Source organism: Orcinus orca, chromosome 11, assembly GCF_937001465.1.
Source record: "Orcinus orca chromosome 11, mOrcOrc1.1, whole genome shotgun sequence".
In the NCBI taxonomy this organism is placed as follows: Eukaryota; Metazoa; Chordata; class Mammalia; order Artiodactyla; family Delphinidae; genus Orcinus; species Orcinus orca.
The window spans coordinates 39,299,839-39,316,732 of NC_064569.1; the positions used below are offsets into that span (position 1 = coordinate 39,299,839).

The 16,894-nt window shown below is 47.7% G+C and overlaps 1 protein-coding gene across 1 annotated transcript; it reads right to left on the reverse strand.

Annotated features, from left to right (window-relative positions):
• Positions 1 to 105: 105 nt before the first annotated feature.
• Positions 106 to 15,190, reverse strand: DDX23 (DEAD-box helicase 23). The gene is made up of 17 exons (XM_004274384.4): positions 15,059 to 15,190; positions 10,545 to 10,753; positions 10,032 to 10,136; positions 7,486 to 7,579; positions 7,310 to 7,375; positions 6,620 to 6,758; positions 6,200 to 6,333; positions 5,951 to 6,063; positions 5,563 to 5,706; positions 5,243 to 5,468; positions 4,789 to 4,934; positions 4,278 to 4,455; positions 3,297 to 3,539; positions 2,706 to 2,857; positions 2,395 to 2,503; positions 1,433 to 1,607; positions 106 to 995 (listed from the first exon to the last, which is right to left on the reverse strand). Exons 2-17 carry the CDS (start codon positions 10,751 to 10,753, stop codon positions 772 to 774), a joined length of 2,457 nt encoding a protein of 818 aa, XP_004274432.1. The 5' UTR covers positions 15,059 to 15,190; the 3' UTR covers positions 106 to 771.
• Positions 15,191 to 16,894: the final 1,704 nt, after the last annotated feature.

Genomic DNA, 16,894 nt, shown 5'->3' on the forward strand with positions numbered 1-16,894 from the left:
TTTCATCTCCCAAGTGAATCCACTGTGTCCAATGCTGTCCTCCTGGTCTTCTGTGGTACCAGGGAGGACCTGGGAGATGAGTTTAGCTAGAACTAAGACACAGCCTTAATATTCGTGTATTTATTCTCAGAACATACAAACTCTTCTCAGAGAATAGAAAACAGAAAGTTCACTCTGACTTCAAGGACTCAGCCAGCTCCCCATCCCCACACCTGCTAAAAAATTCCCCGGGTGAGGGATGCCTAGAGTGCACAGTACCCCTCGGCACAGGGGCCATGCACAACTCTAAGCAAGGCTCTCCACTTGTTTGATAATCCGAAAGGGCAAACAGCTGTCAAAATGACAATAAGAGTCCAAGATCCATACTCCTCAGTGCCAGATCCCCTGGGTCACCTAGGGCAACGATGGTGCTGCAGCTTACGCAGTCACGTCTGTGCCGAAGAAGTCCCAGCCTGGCAGCCAGGTTTGTTCAGTCTAGGAGGCAGTGCCAATTGGCTGCCCCCATACCTGGCAAGAGCTGATGGCCCAATGCAATCCCAAAGCCCGCCGGAGGGGCAGGGCTGGGCCAAAACCTAGGGTAATTTGTTCTCCTTGCCTCCTAGCTTCCTCTCCTCTTACAGCCCCACACTCAGGCCTTCAGAACTGAGGGTCTGGGCCAGGGAGTCTGATTGTTTCCTAAGCCCCCATAAGAGTGCGGACCTGGGAAGAGACGTGAGGGTCCTGAAGAACAGGCTCCAGGGCGCAGCCTCGAACCGCAGGGAGAGTGCTGTGTCAGGCAAAGATGGTCTCCTCCCGGCGCTTCTTGGTGAGGATGGTGCCCGGCTTGTGCTGGGCATCGGGGTGGTTGGCCAGCTCTGGGGGGCAGGAGGACACCGGGCTCTCCAGGATGGCTTGCTTCAGCTCATAGAACACAGCAGAGTCCTCTTTGGTGAGGAAGGTGATGGCCACACCACTCTTGCCTGCTCGTCCCGTGCGGCCAATGCGGTGGATATAATCTGGGGAGGGGGAGGAATGTCACTCAGGGCGCCAGGCCAGATGCCCTGGTGAGCAGTGCGTGAAGCCTCCACTTCTAAAGGCTTCATCCTTGCCACCACACCTCTGAGGGCAGTAAACACAGCTCGCGCTGCCTGAATCTGCAGTGCCCACGGTGCTCTGCCCGCTAGCACTGCTGATGGTGGCCATCCTACCACATTAAGACGGAGTGGCCCAGCTCCGTTCTTCTCCATACCCAGAAGACAGAGTGCAATCCCAGGAGCTGGGACAACACACCCAAGAGAGATACAGGGCAGGAGCTCTTCTCACTGGGACAAGCAGCCCTAGGCTCAGAGCTGTGAGACTTGACAGCAGGAGCCTCCTCAGTGGAGCTATTCGAGGAGAAACGGGCAAGGAATCTCCCTTTACCTGGATTGAAGCTGCTTTCCCCTGCACTTACCTTCAATGTTTTTGGCCATATCATAGTTGACAACCATAGACACATCTTGGATGTCGATACCACGACCCGCCACATCTGTAGCCACCAAAATATCCTTGGCCCCAGCCTTGAGGTTGGATAGTGCAAACTCTCGCTGCTCCTGGCCTTTTCCACCATGCAGCGTACAAGCATTGTACTGTTGGAAGAATGGTGAGGTGAAGAAAGAGCAATGGGATCATGGAAAGACAGAAGTTAGGAGGGAGTGGACCAGCAGGAGGGAGGGTTGCAGAGAGCAGCAGGGGAGATGGAAAGGGGAAGGAGGCAGAAGAGAACAAGGGCAACTGAAGTAAGGAGAGAACAGATGAGCTGAAGAAAGGGATAGGAGAGATTGGGGGTGGTGGTGAGGGGAGACACAGACAGGGCAAGGTCAAAGGTAAAGCAATCAGGGGTGAGATGTGGACCCAGGCAGATGAGAAGTAGTGAAAGAGAGAATGAGGGTAAGAGATGAGGGTGGAAAGCAGGGACCAAGAAATTTAAGGAAGTTTAAGCCTGAGTGGAAAGGACACACCCTTCCCCTCCAACACCAGTATCAGGAGTAAAGGACACTCATCACTAACATCTCCCTCCTGACAACACCATCCTCTCTCCCAAACATAAATAAACACGAAACACTTTGACCCACTCTACTCCATATCCTCAGATCCTGCCAGGATGTGTCTCATAACCTCTCCCTGGCCCCAGCACACTTGGAGGAAGACCCAAGGCAGCTGTGGCTGGCACTGCTGGAATGGACAGGGAGTCACAGCAATCGACCAAGTCCTCTTTATCCGCATCAACCACCCTTTTCCCTCTGACCCTGGCTTGTTAAATGTTGGAGAGGTTCAAGAATAGGTAAGCACTGAAAGCAGAAGCCTAGGGGGCCCGTCTAGTTTCAGAAAGCAGCACCGAAGAGACCAGGCATTGCTCTCCCCCCCCAGACACACCCCCATCTTCTCCAGGGATTTGGCCAAAACATCACAGCCCTTCTTCTGGTTGACAAAAATGATGATGGGGGGATCAAAGCCTTGCTCCAAGATTGCCAGCAGCTTTTTCCTGGAGAGAAGAGGAAGAGAAAAATGAGATGCATACTACCCTCCACTCCAAGTGAATGCCCAACACTGATCTACAAACACCAATTCCAGGATCTCCAATGCCCAGCTCTTCAACATGGCAGAACAGTCGCCCTCCAGCCACCACTCGCACTAAAAAAAGCCTCTTCTCCTTTCTGTTTCCCCTGGCTCAGCTGCCCCCATACCTCTTTTCAGACTCTGACATGAGGAAGACCTTCTGTTCCACACGTTCGTGGGGCTTGCCGGCAGAGCCAATGTACACCACAGCAGGTCGCCGAAGATAGCTCCGGGCCAGGCGCTCCACCGCTGGGGGCATGGTGGCCGTGAACATGACTGTCTATGAAAACAAGAGGTTCAGCCCTGGGCCCAGGCAGACACATCACACATCCCACCATCAGCACAGGCAGCGCAGCCCAAGCTGCAGAACAGAAAATGAGCCATGGTGTGAGTTCTGCCAGAAGTAGTGCCTGACAGAGAGAGAACTGTCCTTTGCCTTCCCACTTCTTTTCCTCAGTGCCTGTTCAGCAGAGTACTTTACATCTTATGCGAACAGGAAGGGCTGAGAGCATTTGCCAGCACCTGTGGCAGGCAGTAGCATGACTGTTTGGAATCATTTTTCCAGGGCTAAGAGGCTACACTCTAGGACTGTGAGAGGACTGTACATGGGGAGCCATGCCTCACCATTCTGGAAACATGCACTTGCCTAGGGCAAGAAGGGCCCTGGAGCAGGTCTGGCGACTTGCCCAACTTTTCCCAGCCTAGGGAAGCAGCCTTACTTGGCGGTACTTATGTTTTCCTGACTCGAAGTTGGCCAACATCTTCTCAGGGTCCTCGGCCTCATCCGTGTCCGGCTTCTGGTTGCTGACAGGCATGTGCTCCAGGATCTTCTGGACGTCTGGCTCGAAGCCCATATCAATCATCCTGTCTGCCTCATCCAGAACCACATAGGTACAGCGGCTCAGCACCAGGTAGCGGTTCTCCAGCACATCAATCAGACGTCCTGGAGTAGCAATCACTATCTGGGGGGTACAGTGGAATCATGTGTGGCCCCAGCAGGTACCCCTTTCTTCTCTCTTCTGTGAACTATCCACCCAATAGATCCCCAATGCTAAGGAACTTTGACCCCAACCTCCAGTTATGTTTGGTAGTGAAAGTTCCTGAGAAGTGGCATGAAATCACTTGTTGCTACCTTGGATTTTTTTTCAGGAATGAATGGGGTCTCTGAGTAAGGTCCAGGGATTAGACAGAAGAGGCAACATCAACAGAACTTTCTTCGACGGAAGAGAGACTAAGCGATACTATGGAGGGGGTTGGATAAAGGGATTACACTAAGAAGCCTGCAGAAGACTTGATTCCTACAGCAGACTTCTCGTAAAAAGCTCTCCTCCCCTACCCTAAGAAGAAGGCAACACAAAATCAACAACATGATCTTTCAGAGCGATTAAGAGCACAGCCTTCACATATGAATCTCAGCTCTGCCCATCACCAGCTGTGACTTTGGGCAAGTTATTAACCTGATTCTCAGCTTCACCTGTAAAATGGAAATACCGTTATCTATTCTCTTTAAGGTGGTTGTGAGAATTAATGATATACAGAGTACAATCCCTGGTGCATAAGTCCCCCATAAATAACAGCACATACATACATACCAGCCCCTTTCTTCATTTACTGTACATCTATGGCAGAAACTAGAAACAGAGCCCCCAGACAGAGAGCCCTCCCAAATGGCGGGCTGGCTGCTGGCCAGGTGAACAAACCTCACAACCCATGCGCAGCCTGAAGCCCTGGTCTTCTCTGGAGATGCCGCCAATGACAGCCACAGTGCGGATGCCTAGCGGCTTCCCAAACTTGATGGTCTCTTCCTCAATCTGCTGAGCCAGCTCACGAGTGGGGGCCAGGATGATGGCATAAGGGCCCTGGTCTGACTCTTCGATCCTGTGGTAAATGGGGCATTCCACAGTTTCATGAGCTTTGGTTCTCATCCAACCACAAACAGGAGCAAGACAAAGTCACTCTTAAGGGCAACTAAAGGGAATGAGGAGGGTGGTGGGAAAAGAATGTAACAATTGCTCTTAAAAATCAGACTCCACGATAGCCAAGCTCTCCAGGGAGTGGTCCTTGCCAGCAATAAAATCATACACTTCTTTGATATCATGATCCAATTACTCCCTAATATCTGACCCAGACTAAAGGCTTCTGATTATAGACTCAAAAAGAAAACCAAATGCTCATTTGCCATTTTCACCAACTGGTGTCAGCTGATGTCACCTGTCAATTTTGGGGAGAGTGGTAATCCAGACCAGCAACGGGATGAGGAAGGCTGCTGTCTTGCCGCTGCCAGTCTCAGCCACTCCAATGATGTCACGATTCTGTAGCCCAATGGGAATTGCCTGACGCTGGATAGGTGTCGGCTCCTGTAGTGACCCAGAGACAGTAACGTGTACAGGCAAAATTATACTACCTGGGCTGCTGCTGACAGAGTGGGCACATATGCTAGCACAACGGGAGGACACCAAGCACAGTGAACAGGAATGGGACCCGAGAAGAAACACAATCAACAAACAATACTTCCACCAGAAACTGAGAGACGTCACCTTGGTGCCCACTGGCAGAGAAGGCACCGAACAGTCTAGGAACAAAGTTCTCTGTTCTCAAATTAAATCCGTACCCCCTAGAATCTGGGAACACGTAAGGCCTTCTGGGCCAATCTGCTCCTTCATACCTTGTAGCCACACTTATCGATGACCTCCAAGATGTGTGGAGGCAGAGAAGAGTCTTTCCAGGATCGGATGGGATTGGGGATCTTGCCACCTTTCGTGGTGATGCTGTAGTCCTCACGGAAGATCCGCCAGTCCCTGTCTGTCATCTCATCCAACTTCTTCTGGGACCAATGCCTATCATCCCAGCGTTGCTTGGCTTCCTTCTTACGAAGTTTGCGGAGTCTTGCCCTGGAGCAGGACATGGGGAATGAAGGGGTTCGTATCCTCCATCTCCCTCCTGTAGACTCACTCTGCCCAACCACCTGCAGCCCTGCCCACTCACTCCTCCTGCTCCTTTTCTTCCAGCGTCCGCCTCTTCTCCATTAGGTCTCCATAGAAACGTGACTGCTCTCGTTTCTGCTGCTTTAGGTCAATGCCTGCAATGAAGCCTCGCCCCAACAACTGCACCTGGTGCCGTTCTTTGTACCTGGGATTGAGACAGAGGAAGAGGAAAAGAGAAGGAGCTGCTAAGCACAAGGATGGAGGTGCAGACTACCAACATTACCAGTTCCCCTTCCAGCCAGGGTCCTTCATCGCCCAGAGGGCTGGCTAACTACTATTTTACCCATCTCCTCATCCCAGCCTATCTTACTTCTATCTCTGTAGTCACTGGTTCTCTCTAGCAACTGCCTAGTTTAAAAGACCTAGCACTGAGGCCTGAAGACACTCACAGAGGGTTGTAGTCAATGGAAGTGTCCTCAGATGCATCCCACTCAAAGACAAACTTGCGGTCATTGAGATGCCTCGTCCGGCGCCGCTTCTTGATGCCACCCAGGTAACGCTCCTGCCCGGGCACAGAACACGAAGCCCATCAAACGGGAGGCCCAAATCTCATATACAGAGATCAGACTGGCCCAACAAGCAAGCCTCCTTAGTGTGTGAGGAGCGTGGGGCCACGAAGACAGAGCTGAGGCCTGCACCTTAATGGCATGCAGTTCCTTGCTCTTATCCTTCTCCTCCCGGATTTTCTGCCGCCCTTCCTCATCCTCATTTCCATTGGTCTCCCGCTCCATCCTCTCCCTGCGTTCCCGACGTTCCCGTTCCTGAGGGTCTTCTGTAGACCAAAGAAAGCAAAGCTGCAGAAGAACTCAGTGGAAGAAAAAAGAGGGCATGGAGGAGATCCAGACAACAGACACCAAATGAGTAAAAACATGGGGGGGGAGATTTATGATACAAGCAAAATGGAGACCTAACAGAAAGATATTTTTCTCAGAAACTTGCCCCATCCTTCCTTCTTCCAAACTCAGAGCAAATAGCTTTCTAGCTCTCCTAAGTTACACCACAATCCCATTCCCACCCTTCCCTACCCTGTCTAGGGGCTACAGGGTAAGAAAACGAACCCAACATTTTCCTGCCCAAGTCTTGGAACTGTTTCCTTTTCTTCCTCTCTTCCTCAAGCATCCTCTGCCGCTCCTCCACCTCCTGCTGCCGTCGCTTTAGGGCTTCAGCCTCTCGTTCTGCTTTGGAGAGGAACTTGGGCTACAAAACAGATTACAACTGTAAACAATGATCTAGGAACAGGGTATAATCACACCACTGATGGCAAGATGGCAGGGAGCCCAAAAATATTTGCTCAGGCATTAAACATGTTAAGGAAAACATAAATAGGCCCAGGACCCTGTTACGGGCTAAACTGTGTCTCCCTCAAAATTCACATGTTGAAGCCCTACCCTCCAGTACCTCAGAATGTGACTGTATTTGGAGACAGAGCCTTTAAAGAGGTGATTAAGGTAACCTGAGGCTCCAAGGTTGGGCCCTAAACCAATCTGACTGTGTCCTTATAAAAAGAGAAAATTTGGCCACACAGAGATACCAGGAGCATACACACACAGAGGGAAGAGCATGTGAATATGGAAAAGACATCCATCTACAAGCCAAGGAGAGAAGCCTCAGAAGAAACAACCCCATCTGATCTCAGACTTCTAACCTCCAGAACTGTGAGAAAATAAATTTCTGTTGTTTAAGTCACTCAGTCCGTGTGTTCTGTCATGGCAGCCCTAGCCAACTAATACAGACCTTCAAGCTCTTACCTTAGCCTCAGCTTCTTCCTCAGCCTTTTTCTTGGCCAGAAGTTCCTCCAGGGATAATGGCTGGGCCTGAAGATAAAACACAGGACTTCAGTCCATAGAGGCTCTCTCCCTGTGAAGAACAAAGTTGGGCTTGAACTGAAGAGGAAGATGAGGAAAAAAATCCTTCCTCTTTTTACCTTAGGCTTCTTATCACCATGTTCATCCTCTTCATCCTTCCTAGAGTCTCTGTCTTTCCGAGATTTAAAATCTTTTCCTCGGCCAGGAGATAAACTTAAAGGCAAAGGAACAGGAAAAGGCCGTATCACTCTTAGCCTAGCCCCTGGATGAGGCTCAGACTGAGCTCGCCAAAAGAGGATGGAAGTTTTCCCACGACTCAGCAAGACTGGCCCACGGTCATCCAACATGTCCTGAAGCTCCTTTTGCAGACCTGGTCACTCTGCCTGCTCTGAAACCTAACAATGGCCCTATCTTGGCCCCATTCTACCTGAATCTCCTTTTCTGAGACTATTCTCTTCTGGGAAGTGGATCTTCACTACTGATATCAAAAATTATTTCCTCTAAATATTACTCAGCCATAAAAAAGAAGGAAATATTACCATTTGCAGCAACATGGATGGACCTAGAGATTATCACACTGAGTGAAGCCAGACAGAGAAAGACAAATATATGGTATCACTTATACGTGGAATCTAAAAAATAATACAAATGAATTATTTACAAAACAGAAACAAACTCACAGACACAGAAAACAAACTTATGGTTACCAAAGGGGAAGGGGGGCGTGGAAGGCTAAATTAGGAGTACGGAATTAACAAATACACATGACTATATATAAAATAAACAACAAGAATTCACTGTAGGGAATTCCCTGCTGGCACAGTGGTTAAGAATCTGCCTGCCAATGCAGGGGACATGGGTTCGAGCTCTGATCCGGGAAGATGTCACATGTCGCGGAGCAACTAAGCCCATGCACTACAACTACTGAGCCTGTGCTCTAGAGCCCACGAGCCACAACTACTGAGCCTGTGCTCTAGAACCCGCGAACCACAACTACTGAGCCTGCGTGCCACAATTACTGAAGCCCGTGCGTCTAGAGCCCGTGCTCCACAACGAGAAGCCACGGCAATGAGAAGCCTACGTACCACAACAAAGAGTAGACCCCACTCGCCGCAATTAGAGAAAGCCCGCGCACAGCAACGAAGACCCAACGCAGCCAAAAATAAATAAACTTTTTTAAAAATAAAAAACATACAATTAAAAAATTTCTTAAAAAAAAGAATTTACTGTATAGCACAGGGAAGTATATTCAATATCTTGTAATATCCTATAATAGAAAAAAACCAGAAAATATACACACGTGTGTGTGTGTGTGTGTATATATATATACACATATATATGCGTGAAACTGGATCACTTTGCTATACACCTGAAACTAACCCCATATTGTAAATCAACTATATTTTGATTAAAAAAATATTTCCTCCAAACAGCATATGCATGTCAGTAGAAAAAAAAAAATCCTGCATTACTTGAGAATACACAATAAATTTAGCCGACATGGCCACCCACATACACCCTTCCCAGATACTGCTATATATGTCCTTTCCTCATCTCTCCTTCCTACCAGCCCCAGCAATCTTTCCCCACACCTGCTATAAGCTTAATATGCAAGAGATCTCAACCCCACTGTGTTTGTTGCAAGAATTCTATTCTTTGCCCTGAATTCTAATCTACAGATTCAGGGCCTAATAAAAACTTTGTATAGAAAGTTTCCAGGGCTTCCCTGGTGGTGCAGTGGTTAAAAATCCGCCTGCCAGGGGCTTCCCTGGTGGCGCAGTGGTTGAGAGTCTGCCTGCCGATGCAGGGGACATGGGTTCGTGCCCCGGTCCGGGAAGATCCCACATGCCGCAGAGCGGCTGGGCCTGTGAGCCATGGCCACTGAGCCTGAGCATCCAGAGCCTGAACGTCCAGAGCCTGTGCTCCGCAACGGGAGAGGCCACAACAGTGAGAGGCCCACGTACCACCAAAAAAAAAAAAAAAAAAAAAAATCTCCCTGTCAATGCAGGGGACATGGGTTCGAGCCCTGGTCCGGGAAGATCTCACATGCCATGGAGCAACTAAGCTCATGCGCCACAACTACTGAGCCTGCGCTCTAGAGCCTGTGAGCCACAGCTACTGAGCCCGCGTGCCACAACTACTGAAGCCCACACACCTAGAGCCCGTGCTCTGCAACAAGAGACGCCACCGCAATGAGAAGCCGGCGCACCACAACAAAGAGTAGCCCCCACTCGCCGCAACTAGAGAAAGCCCACGCACAGCAACGAAGACCCAACGCAGCCAAAATATAAATAAGAAACAAATTAAAAAAAAAAAAAAGTTTCCAGAACAAAGAGATCAAGATACTGGTGCATTAAGCTATCCCAACAAATATATGGTGTACATTCTGGTTAGAAAACTGAATGGTCCGATGGAGCTGTTTTGTTGGCTGGTAACCTTTTCAAACTAAATTCTAAGAACAAGCTGACCCTCAAGAAGTGGTGACTTCACTAACTGGTTATCCTTTCTAAAGAAGGTGTGTGCCTTCTAAAAAAGACAGTTCTACTATAACTGCCGACAGGATTCGCTATGGAAAATTTACTTTCCCCCGAAGCTGAGCCAGCTGAGATGCAGAGAGGAAGCGACCAGAGTGTTGCCCTAAAGCCCACTCCCCTCCCTCAGGTACCTGGATCGCTTGCGGTCCCGTCTGTGCCCATCCTTATCCCGATCTCGGTCCTTCTTATTCCGATCACGCTCCTTATCTCGCTCTCGTTCTTTGTGCCGGCGTTCTCTGAAGACAGCACATTTAGGAAATTACATGACACTTCCTGAGTCCTGAGTATCCTGCTTCACTGCAGCCCTAAGAAGGTTCCCATGCTCTTTTCTCCCCAAAGTAATATTTTACAAATTGGAAAATGTGTTTCCCAAGAAGTTATGAGGGAATTCTAAGAAGGTCTAAGAGCTCAGAGCTGTACTGCTAAGTATCAGTGGCAATGATAGGCCATGGATTATGTGAACAGATGAACTATCTTCCTTGATCATCTGGACCTTCATCTTACAAGTTCCCTATTAACCTTTAAGAACTAAGAGAAATGTATGAAAGACTAATGCCCTAATATGGAGGCATCAGAGGAACCAAGAATAAAGGAGTTTGAAATGTACACTCCCTTTTCACGTAACAAACAGAAAATTACTTTACCTTTCTATGGACTTGGAACGGGAACGGGAACGAGAACGGCTGCCTCCTCGACGCCTTTCCCTTGAACGATGCCGTTTCCTATCTTTAGATGGGGAAGACTTCCGGTCTCGGTCTCTATCCCGTTCTCTGTCAGGAGTCCGAGATCGCTTTCTTTCCTCCTTGGAAGGTGATGCCTCACGGTCCTTCTTATCAGCCAGCTCTCCTGCCATCTGTCATGGGTAAGAGGAGTATTTATTATGTACTAGGTACTGCTCTAAACTTTTTACAAATAATTTACTTAATCTCAAAACAACCCTCTGAGGTAGATATATTGGTATGCATGCTTCATGGATGAAGAAGCTGAAGCTCAGATGTATAAAGTAACTTGCCTAAGGACACACGGGTGTTAAGTGTCAGAGTTTTAGGCAGTCTGGCTCCAGAGGCCCATTCTTATTCATTAATGCTATGTTATTTCTCTGGGATTCCTTTTTGTATATATTCATTTCCAAAAGTATACAATGAATGTACCTTATTTTTATAATTAGACTGCAAGAGTATTAAAAGAAATGTTAGTTAATGAATAGTATACTAGCTATCTCTAGAAACATCTTGTTTTGCTTATCTTAGGAGTCTATTGTGTCTGCCAGCCCACCAGGATCAGTCAACGTATATACATCTAAGGGAGGTAAGTTCTCTTGAGCTCACAAAGAAAGCTCAAAAGAGAAAAAAGGAGTTTAACTTAGAGATTTGGGATTATGATCAGCACCTCAAGGAAACCTAAATTCAAACAGAGAAACTCACTTTTACTCAGATTAAAAGAAATGTATTTCTAGTTATACAATGGCAAAAACTTTGTGAAGGGTACATAGGACTCCATACACTTTGGTTTTACGACTTCCTTCCTTCCTACAATTATTTTAGAATTTAAAATAAGGGAGGGAGGAATGGAGAGAGGGAAGGAGGGGAAGAGGGAGAAAGAAGTGTACCAGAAACTAGAGATCACAGACGTTCTGACTCATGTTCCCTACTCAGATTTTCACAGCCTTGATTATGATCCAGTCCCATGAAAAGTTTGAGCAGGAATTTGTTCTGTCCCCATACAGCCTAGGGGACATTGAACACCATGCCACACTGTCAACTGTCCTTCAGACAAAATTTTCTTCAGCCAGGTGCTAAATTCAGACAGCAAGTCTGAATCTGCCTCTATTCCACCATCATCACCACCACCATCCCTAAGCCTCAGGATATATTTTTCAGAACTTACTTTAACCCCAAATGGTTCCAAGGAAATAACAGTTCCCTAAGCTTTAGCTTATGATCCCCCTTTCCCATGTAATTCCTGCCATTTATTTTTAAGAAGGGAGAGTATGTAAAGAAGAGAAAAAAATGAACAAGTAGCACTTTCAAAAGGTGGAGACAACCCATTTTACCTCAAAATTGCCAGTACGTCATGCATATCACATGGAAATTATACTTATGTCTCGTCCACTTATAGCCCTAAGAAAACAATCCAGGGACTTCCCTGGTGGCACAGCGGTTAAGAATCCGCCTGCCAACGCAGGGGATACGGGTTCAATCCCTGGTCTGGGAAGATCCCACATGCCGCAGAGCAACTAAGCCCATGGGCCACAACTACTGAGCCTGTGCTCTAGAGACCGCAAGCCACAGCTACTGAAGTCCATGAGCCTAGAGCCCGTGCTCTAGCCCATGCTTCACCTCAACAAGAAGCCCGCGCACCGCAACGAAGACCCAACGCAGCCAAAAATAAAAATAAGTAAATAAAATAAAATAGCCCTCTTCTATTAAAGAAAAAAAGAAAACAATCCAGAGGAAAGGCCATCTTCTCTATAAAGCATCCTGGACATCAGCATTCTTTCGACAAATATTCACTGAGTACCTGGTAGGTGCCAGAAACTATTCTGCGTACTAGAGATACAGCAGTAAACAAAACAAAGTCTCTGATCTCATAATGCTTAAATTCCAGTGAAGCAGACAACAGTTAGGCAGAAAGATAAGAGAATTTCAAACAGTAATGAGTGCTAATGAAGAGAGTAAAACAGGGTGACGTGATGGGGAGCAGTATGAACAAGAGATAGAAGGCTCTGGAAAGAATTTTTTAGATGACATGTAAGCTGAGACTTGAATGATGGGAAATAGAGTCTGCAAAAATCAGGGGAAGAATTTATTGGGCAGAAGGGACAGTAAGGCACTGGGGCAAGAACTAGCTTAGCATGTTTGCCAATTAAAAATAGACTCGTGTGGGACTTCCCTGGTGGTCCAGTGGTAAAGAATCTGCCCTGCAATGCAGGGGACGAGGGTTCGATCCCCGATCGGGGAACTAAGATCCCACATGCTGCGGGGCAACTAAGCCCGTGCGTCACAACTACTGAGCCCGCACGCCTCAACTAGAGAGCGCGTGTGCCGCAAACTACAGAGCCCACGCGCTCTGGAGCCCGTGCACCACAACTAGAGAGAAGCCCACGTGCCGCAACGAAGATCCTGCATGCCGCAACGAAGACCCACCGCAGTCAAAAACAAAAATAAAAAATAAGTAAAAAAAATAAAATAGACTCGTGTGAGGAATTCCTTGGCGGTCCAGCGGTTAGGATTCAACGCTTTCACTGCTGGGGCATGGTCTGATCCCTGGCCAGGGAACTAAGATCCCACAGGCTGCACAGCAGGGCCCAAACAAATAGACTCATGTGGCTCAGTGGCAGTGACCAAGGGGGAAGACTGATCCGTGATGAGTTCAGGGACGTAGGCAGGGGTTAGATCATGGAAATGTGTTTCAGGCCAGAGTAAAGGAACTTGGATTTTAATCTAACTGCAGTGGGAACCTTAGAAAGGTGATAAACAGGAAGTGATGTGGTCTTATTTTACATTTTCAAAGAATTACTTTGGTGACTTGCAAGAAAACATACGGTAGGGAGGCAACAGTGGACACAGAACCACTGAGAATGCTATTACAGTAGTCTACACAAGAGATGACAGTGGCTTGTTCTAGGAAAGTGGCAATGGAGATGAAAAGAAGTAGAGGGCTTCAGGGTACATTTTGAAGGCAGAGCTGATAGGACTTACTGATGAAGGGAGGAAACAAAGAGGAGAGACAAATGTAACTCCTAAATTTACGGTCTGACCAACTGGGTAAATGGTTCACGGTGCCATTAGTGACCAGAGGAGACTGGGGAAGGAAAAGACTTAGAAGAAATCAAAAGTTTCATTTTGACCATATTGAGTGTAAGATGTCAATAAGAAAACCAAGTGGAGATTCCAGAAAGGCAGTTGAAAATGTAATTCTGCAACTCAAGAGAGAGTCTGGAGACAGTAACTTGAGTTATCAATATACAGATTGCTTTTAAAGCCATGGGACGCTAAGTGATATTACCTAAGTAGGCATTCTAGTTAAAGAAGAAATTAGAGGAGGACCCAGGATTGACCTCCGAAACACTGTAACATTTAGAAGTCAGACACAGGAGGAGCCAGGGGAAAAACTGGAAAGAAACAACAGCCAGTGAGAAATAAGAAAAAATAGTAAAGTACGGCATCACAGAAGTCAAAAATGTGTTTCAAGGAGGGAGGGGTTACCTGTGTCAAGTGGAGAAAGACTAGAAGATAAAGGAGTGACCCTTGCATTTGGAAAAACAGAGATGGCTTGGCGACCTTTGACAAGAGCTGTTTCAGTGGCATGGAGGGAGTAGAAGGCTGAGTGGAGTGAGCTTAGAAGAGAATGAGAAGTGCAAATAAGAAGAAAGTAAACGTAGGGAACTTTTATTATAGGTTCCACTTATCACAAACCTCCACATCTTTGAGTTCCTCAGTTCTTTAGGGCAGGGGCAGAGTCTTTTTTTCATTCAATGAACTATGTACTAATCAAGCATCCACTATATGCAAGGCACCATGCTAGACGCTGTGTGAGTTACAAAAGGAAATCAGGAAGATCCTGTCCACAGGAAGCTTACAAAACAAAAGAGGGTTATGAGACACATAGCAAGATGCAGGCTCAAATGAATTATTGCAGGAGTTCAAAGAAGAAGTTTACTTTCACTTGTAAAAGGGAATTTGGAAAGACTGTAGAGAAAGTAGCTCTTGAGCACTGAAATATAGGTAGAATCTGAAAATGTATAACTGAAGGTGCCAGGAAGAAGTCATTCCCGGAAAAAGAAAGAATACAGGAGGCGCAGAGGCGGGAAAGCATGACTGGTTCTGGGAGAAAAACCAGAGTTTCAGTTCGGCTGGAGCAAGGGCTACTCGAAACATGAAGGAATAAAGTCGGACTGAGGGTATCACAGGTGCTGTGCGCGTGGGAAAAGGTCTGACCTGGAACATCGTCCAGGGACCTGCCCTGTGCCCCCAGGAGCCAACACTCCCGCTGGGGCCCGCGCCCTTTCGCTTCTGCCCGCCAGAGCTTTCCAAGCTCGTGCCCCTTCCCTGAGGCGTTCTTCCCGTCTTATCCCGGAGACAGGAGCCACCGCTGTGCCCTCACTCTCGCCTTCTCTGCAAGCTCCTGGAAAACGCTTCCATCACCCGAGACTCACCACTCTTGAGTCCGAACCGCCCAACGCGGCCTCAACGTCGCCGAGCAGTCGCCATCTTCCCCATTTCCTGGTCGCCGGGCTGCTCCCCAGGCCGCGCGGCAAGCTGGGAAGGCGAGTTCCTGGTGCTGAGCAGCGCAGGCCGAGAGAGAGGGCCTGAAAACTACCAATCCCAGAATACACGGTGAGAGCGTCGGCCCCTGGCCGCGGGGGCCGCTGGGCAATGTGGTTCGCCAAACATTTGAGTCTGCGGGAGGAAGAGTTTTTCGTGGGCCGGCTGTTCTCAAAAGGTTTTTCTCTCCGCGGGCGCAGTCCTCCTGGAATATGCTGGTTTTCCTAGAAACTGTAGTTAATGACATCATGGCCTGTGGCTTACAACGGAGAAATTTAAGGCCTTCCTTAGATAGCACGTAATTATTACTGGCAACTACAGTGACAACTATAAATACCGTTTATGGAAAAGCGTTTTTACAGAAAATCTTTGCGATAGATTATTAGCCCTATTTTACGGGTGGACAAACTAAAAGTTAAGTTACAGGAGCCGCCTAGTATTTCCCAATGAGGTGGGACAATTCACGGTGTGAGACTATCCCAGGTTTAGGAGGACATTTTAGCAACCCTGGCCAGGCGGCAACACCCTGGTTAGTGTGACAAATCAAAATGAGCCCACACAATGGATTCCAAAGGCCTCCTGGAAGGATGGTATCTCCTGGGCTGTGGCACCTGGTTTTCTCAACATTCCAGATAGGACTTGCCTTCTTCACTCTTTTGCTGTTTGGAATCTGGCCAGTTGTTTGGGTTATCTTAATACTGTTTTGTTCTTTCTTTCTCCTAGTTTCCTCTTTTCAGTCCTCCAATGAGATTTTTTTCCCCAAAAATTGTACTTTCACTTTGTTTCTCTTTGGTCACATGGTTCATAATTCTACCCCCCTTCCTCCCAAACAAAAACAAAAACTCTGGCAACTTCTAGGACGGTTTAGATAGATACCAGGAAGTAACTAATGCCTCTTTCCTTCCCTTTTTCCCATCACCAGCTTTTTGGTTTCAATCCCACATAGCTTTAGTTCTGGTTTTTCTCTCTGAATGTGTTCAGTTCTACTGAAGCAGAGCCTAGGATAGGCCCAAATAATCCTAAAGCTCTGAGCCTCAAGCATAAAGGCCCAAATTAACTCTGGGATAGGCACATTTCTGCTCTTAGAACTCTGCAGCCTTTGAGCTGCCCACTTGGACCTCACAGAGAGAATGGAAAAGTTGTCTCAGGTCTGTTGGGTGTAATTCACCCAGTGAACACTGGAGGGCTATCCACTCACAGAATGGAGCTAACAATCAGACCAAAGGTGTAGAGCTGCGGTTGCTATTTACTAAGTATTGATACCTCCTAGTACCCAACTCTGTGCTGGACACTTAACTTACATTACTTTTTAAAAAAAAAATAAATTTATTTATTTCTATTTTTGGCTGCGTTGGGTCTTCCTTGCTGCACGCGGGCTTCTCTCTAGTTGTGGCGAGTGGGGGCTACTCTTCGTTGCGGTGCGCGGGCTTCTTACTGCGGTGGCTTCTCTTGTTGTAGAGCCCGGGCTCTAGGCACACGGGCTTCAGTAGTTGTGGCACGCGGGCTCAGTAGTTGTGGCTCATGGGCTCTAGGCGCATGGGCTTCAGTAGTTGTGGCGCATGGGCTTATTTGCTCCACGGCATGTGGAATCTTCCTGGACCAGGGCTCGAACCCGTGTCCCCCGCATTGGCAGGCGGATTCTCAACCACTGCCTCACCTGGGAAGCCCTAACTTTACTTGTTCTTCTAATAGTATAAGATGGACATTATCTCCATTTTACTGATAAG

What these genes read in the sequence shown, in the direction of transcription:
- DDX23 (XM_004274384.4), bottom strand. Translation starts at nt 10,753, where the DNA reads ATGGCAGGAGAGCTGGCTGATAAGAAGGACCGTGAGGCATCACCTTCC. An exon ending in CGGGACCGCAAGCGATCCAG is followed by an intron (nt 7,580 to 10,031) that starts GTACCTGAGGGA and finishes TTTGCCTTTAAG; the next exon opens with TTTATCTCCTGGCCGAGGAA. An exon ending in ACTCTCCCCAAAATTGACAG is followed by an intron (nt 4,456 to 4,788) that starts GTGACATCAGCT and finishes CATTTACCACAG; the next exon opens with GATCGAAGAGTCAGACCAGG.